Source organism: Sinocyclocheilus grahami, unplaced genomic scaffold (genome assembly GCF_001515645.1).
Source record: "Sinocyclocheilus grahami isolate Dianchi unplaced genomic scaffold, SAMN03320097.WGS_v1.1 scaffold1000.1, whole genome shotgun sequence".
NCBI classification, from domain to species: Eukaryota; Metazoa; Chordata; class Actinopteri; order Cypriniformes; family Cyprinidae; genus Sinocyclocheilus; species Sinocyclocheilus grahami.
Window position 1 is genome coordinate 231820 of NW_015506179.1, and position 5465 is coordinate 237284.

Here is a 5465-nt window from a genome sequence, read left to right on the forward strand (position 1 = left end):
TCAGTGTTTGAGTTCACATGTGCTTCCCATCGCTGTGTGAACGTGTGTTTCATGGTGTGTTTCATTGGTAGCCACATCACCCTGCAGGCCAAGATTGGTCACGCACTGAATCTAACCAGGGTTGAGTCTGGTCAGTACCAGGATGGGAGAAAACTAGGCTGCTGCTGTTAGCCAGCAGGGGGCACTCACCCTGTGCTCTGGGTGGGTCCTAGCGTCCCAATATAGTGATGGGGATACTATGCTGTCAAACACCACTGATAAACTACCACTAAATATTGTAGAAACTTAATTTGCTGTAAAGTTGCTTTGCAATGATGTGTATGGTGAAAAGCGCTGTACAAATAAACCTGACTTGACCATTTAGCGCCCAAACTCTGACCAGCACGTATCCAGACCAGATGGTGGATCAGCACCTAGAAAGGACCTTTACAGCCCTGAAAGACAGCGGAGACCATGTCAACTAGATGAACCCCAGATACAGATCCCCTGTAAAGACCTTGTCTCAGACGATCACCGGGACAAGACCACAGGAACCAGATGAGTCCTCTGCACAATGTGACTTTGCTGCAGCCTGGAATTGAACTGCTGGTTTCGTCTGGTCAGAGGAGAACTGGCCCCCCGACTGAGCCTGGTTTCTCCCAAGGATTTTTCTCCATTCTGTCACCGATGGAGTTTTGGTTCCTTGCCGCTGTCGCCTCTGGCTTGTTTAGTTGGGGACACTTCATTTCCAGCGATATCATTGACTTGATTGCACAGATACTATTTAAACTGAACTGAGTTGGATGATGACATCACTGAATTCAATGATGAACTGCCTTTAACTGAACATTGAGTGTTTACTATTATAATTTTGCATTATTGGCACTATTTTCCTAATTAATGCAGTTCAGTTGCTTTGACACAATCTGTATTGTTAAAAGTGCTATATAAATAAAGGTGACTTGACTTGACAATGCCCACACTGTGTGTGTGTCTATGTGTGTGTGTGAGTGTGGCCGAATCCCAGTGTCTGAGGTTGGATGATGGGATTGAAGACTCAGAGGAAGACCCGTTCACAGCCAACTCAGCTTTGAGGTGAGAGGGTTCCTGGTCACTGAAGTGCTGTGTGAGATGAGTGTGTGAGTGTGCTGTGCTGGTGTTTACAGCAGGGTGGCCGTGCGTTCGTGCTGGTGCTGGTGAATCGTGCCGTGCTGAGGTGCATGTCCAGACGAGATGTTCTGATCAAGCACTGGCCCAGACCGCTCAGCTGGCAGTACTACCGCTCTCTGCTGCCAGACGGCAGCATCACCATGTGCCCTTCCTGCTTCCAGGTATACACACGCTCGATCACGCGGTCGGCCCTCTGTTCTGATGTTTGACTGTATTTTGTTGTGGTGTTTTCACAGATGTTTCACAGTGAGGACTACAAGCTGCTGATTCTTCAGCACAACTGCTGTCCATACTACCGCAGACCCATCGACGAGCCCAGCTAGCCTGGCGGCGTACATGCTTTTCCTCATCATCACTGCATTCCCCGTCAACTTCCTCACGCTCTACGTCACCGTGCAGCACAAGAAGCTGCGCACGCCACTCAACTACATCCTGCTCAATCTGGCTGTGGCTGACCTGTTCATGGTGGTGGGAGGCTTCACCGTCACCCTCTACACCGCCCTGCATGGATACTTCGTCCTGGGGGTCACCGGCTGCAACATCGAAGGCTTCTTTGCCACGCTGGGCGGTGAGTGCGTCATCTCTGCAGACAAACACTCCTGAGATATTCATCAGATAGCAATCAGAAGCACAGTGTGGGTATTGCTGTGGTAATAAAGACTGGTGTCAAATTTGGGTGCTGTCAGGATCACATTTCACTTATAAAAATTGAGCTATTTTGTCTTCATGAAATTTTGTTTCACATTTTTCATGCAAATCTTAATGTTTTATCTTTAAGTTGTTTTATTTATTTATTGTAATTCTCACTATTCTCATATCTATAATAGGTGTTTTAATGTATTACAGTCAAACGTACAGTAATACAGATTTTAAGTAAGATTTTTTTAGTTATATTCCTTAAAATGTTAAATATGTATATATAGTTGTTTTCATTTAGAATTTACATTGTGATAATATTATCAAGACCACTGACCACATTTCACTCTCTAGTCTCATTACTATAATGCAAAAACTAATTATACATCTAGGTAGTAATTGCTGTACTGTCTTCAACATATGCTGATTTTAAAGTCATTGTGACCGCCAGTATAAGAGGACACCTGTAGTACATGTCATCAACTTCTTCGTCTGAATGAGACATAAACAGGCAAGCCTTAGGCATGGCAATGAGACGCAGTGTCTCGTTCCCCTCTCAGGGAACCATGATTACATGCGTAACCCGAGACGTTCCCTTTCAAGTGGAACTCGCACTGCTTCTGAGAAGACGTTACGGGGAACAAATGCCCACTATGCCATGCTGAGACAAATAAGGACTTAACGGTCTTAACAAGGAGGCTCACAGGGAGCCCCTCACACTTGATGTCACTGTCTAGACTTGGCGAGAAAGGGAGCCACCTGCCTAATAGACCCCAGCATCTGGGGGGAGGCAGCTAAACCTTGGAGAGTCGACTAGCCTGATAAAATACGAGGAGGGACATCTTAGTTGGTGACATCCTTAACTTGTGTATGACTAGGATTGTTCTTGCACCTACAGTTTCAAGCACTGCATCCAATTCCTCAGAATTAGGTCTCACATTTTAAACCATTAAAATGGGAGTAATAGATGGGGTCTGAAAGGAAAAGAAATCCCGCCAGACTGTCTGCCGCTACTTATATTTCTTTGATGACTGCAGGACCGAACTGCGGTGTGCATGTGAACAGTCACCAGTGTGAGTGCCTTCAACTCCCTTGATAGCCGAACACACTGTGAAAACGCTAACTACTATCCCTCAGATGAGAAAATATGTAAATGCGTAAAGACATGACACTGTCTGCAGATTACAAAATATAGGGGCAAAGCAGAAATAAAAGTTCATGTAAAACCAAAAATGTTTACTAAAAACCATGACAAAGAAAACTGGGATTGTTACACAATGTTTTAGTAAAGTTTGTCTTTATTGATAAAATGTCCCTCTTTCTCCCCAAAAAAGTAAACAATTCCAGCAGAATATCTACAAAAATTATGCACACACATGGGTTTGGACCCATTCAAGAAAGACCCAAACCCTTCAAATAATAATAATTAATACAAATAAGCCTATTTTGTTAATCATATAGTAACTTGTAGTCCAAGGCATCGTGGGTTTAAAACGGACTGCCATTGAACAGTGCAGGCACAAATATCCCATCAGAAACGTTATTCAAATAACAGTATGAAATTATCATACAGCTATAAATATTGCTATGGAGAAGGTCTTGTATAATCCAGTGCATAATTGGCTCTCCCCAAGTGTGGGGTCAGTGCGTCACATGACTGCAGGGCCCCAGGACCCTGGAGTCCACAATTAATTAAACAAACTCCTAATTCAAAGTCAATAATTGAATACTATAGCAATAGAAAATCAATAAACTCATCATAGCAAGAACAAGCGGTGAAACATGGGCGTTTCCCCCTCACTACTTCACTTGATTATCCTCATTGGTTCAGTAAATGTGGGACAGTTTTGATCAGATATGGACGTCAGGGCTTCTGTTCTTTGAGGCAGCGGTCAGGGGAATGAATGTGGGCTCAGGCCTCACTGCTGCACTCATAGATGTTATCTTCCACCAGTGCAATGACCTGCTCAAACTTGTGCTGCAGCTGAGTGCGTCGAGCTGTCGGGCTCGAGTCCAGCGCGCTCACCACCTGAGACACACACACACATCAATATATACTTAGTTTATTTTAAATCTTTTTTTTAAACTCATCATAGCAAGAACAAGCGGTGAAACATGGGCGTTTCCCCCTCACTACTTCACTTGATTATCCTCATTGGTTCAGTAAATGTGGGACAGTTTTGATCAGATATGGACGTCAGGGCTTCTGTTCTTTGAGGCAGCGGTCAGGGGAATGAATGTGGGCTCAGGCCTCACTGCTGCACTCATAGATGTTGTCTTCCACCAGTGCAATGACCTGCTCAAACTTGTGCTGCAGCTGAGTGCGTCGAGCCGTCGGGCTCGAGTCCAGCGCGCTCACCACCTGAGACACACACACACATCAATATATACTTAGTTTATTTGAAATCTTTTTTTTAAAGGTATTCTGAGATCAGTTAGATGAAAAAAGAGATCACAAAACAATTTCTATCCGTTTATTTGTTTTAAAACATTCAGAACTGCAGTGCTGTAGTACTCGAGTACAGACTCAAGTCCAAGACCATATTTTCTAAGACTGGTTGAGACCAGCTCATTCAAGTCCGAGTCCAGGCCAAAGTCAAACGCTCCTGAAAATATGGTCTTGGACTTGGGCTTGAGTCAAGTACTAAAACACTGCAGAATTGCTGAATACAGCGTGCTGTAATCAGTGCACATTGCATATAGGAAACAGTTCAGATTTCATGGGCAGGCTAAGGCATGTTTAAAACATTCAGAACTGCAGTGCTGTAGTACTCGAGTACAGACTCAAGTCCAAGACCATATTTTCTAAGACTGGTTGAGACCAGCTCATTCAAGTCCGAGTCCAGGCCAAAGTCAAACGCTCCTGAAAATATGGTCTTGGACTTGGGCTTGAGTCAAGTACTAAAACACTGCAGAATTGCTGAATAAAGCGTGCTGTAATCAGTGCACATTGCATATAGGAAACAGTTCAGATTTCATGGGCAGGCTAAGGCATGTAAGCAAGCTGAGTTTGTGTGTGGTTATCGTAGCAGGCTGGGTTTTTGTGTGGTTACTGTAGAAGGCTGAGTTTGGGTGTGGCTTCTGTAAAATGTTAAGTTTGGAGTGTGGCTTCTGTAGAATGTTAAGTTTGGGGTGTGGCTTCTGTAGAATGTTGAGTTCGGGGTGTGGCTTCTGTAGAATTTTGAGTTTGGGGTGTGGCTACTGTAGAATGTTGAGTTTGGGGTGTGGCTTCTGTAGAATGTTGAGTTCGGGGTGTGGCTTCTGTAGAATTTTGAGTTTGGGGTGTGGCTACTGTAGAATGTTGAGTTTGGGGTGTGGCTTCTGTAGAATGTTGAGTTTGGGGTGTGGCTTCTGTAGAATGTTGAGTTTGGGGTGTGGCTTCTGTAGAATGTTGAGTTTGGGGTGTGGCTTCTGTAGAATGTTGAGTTTGGGGTGTGGCTTCTGTAGAATGTTGAGTTTGGGGTGTGGCTTCTGTAGAATGTTGAGTTTGGGGTGTGGCTTCTGTAGAATGTTGAGTTTGGGGTGTGGCTTCTGTAGAATGTTGAGTTTGGGGTGTGGCTTCTGTAGAATGTTGAGTTTGGGGTGTGGCTTCTGTAGAATGTTGAGTTTGGGGTGTGGCTTCTGTAGAATGTTGAGTTTGGGGTGTGGCTTCTGTAGAATGTTGAGTTTGGGGTGTGGCT

General features: G+C 44.4%; 3 protein-coding genes across 3 annotated transcripts in view; 2 read left to right on the top strand and 1 right to left on the bottom strand.

Moving 5' to 3' along the window:
- Nucleotides 1–1289: 1289 nt before the first annotated feature.
- On the top strand, nucleotides 1290–1752 carry LOC107565409 (rhodopsin-like). The gene is made up of 3 exons (XM_016250643.1): nucleotides 1290–1310; nucleotides 1386–1395; nucleotides 1451–1752. Exons 1-3 carry the CDS (start codon nucleotides 1290–1292, stop codon nucleotides 1750–1752), a joined length of 333 nt encoding a protein of 110 aa, XP_016106129.1.
- A 2121-nt stretch (nucleotides 1753–3873) lies between these two features.
- Nucleotides 3874–5465, bottom strand: part of LOC107565410 (plexin-D1-like) — a 58687-nt gene continuing 57095 nt past the window's right edge. Inside the window, exon 34 of the mRNA XM_016250644.1 lies at nucleotides 3874–4147. Within this exon, the coding sequence (XP_016106130.1) occupies nucleotides 4031–4147 (117 nt within the window). The 3' untranslated portion in view covers nucleotides 3874–4030. The remainder of the gene's footprint in view (nucleotides 4148–5465) is intronic.
- Nucleotides 4721–5465, top strand: part of LOC107565395 (keratin-associated protein 5-4-like) — a 4455-nt gene continuing 3710 nt past the window's right edge. Inside the window, exon 1 of the mRNA XM_016250619.1 lies at nucleotides 4721–5457. Within this exon, the coding sequence (XP_016106105.1) occupies nucleotides 4874–5457 (584 nt within the window). The 5' untranslated portion in view covers nucleotides 4721–4873. The remainder of the gene's footprint in view (nucleotides 5458–5465) is intronic.

Coding starts and splice junctions, on each gene's coding strand:
- LOC107565409 (XM_016250643.1), top strand. CDS start 1,290: ATGTGCCCTTCCTGCTTCCAG.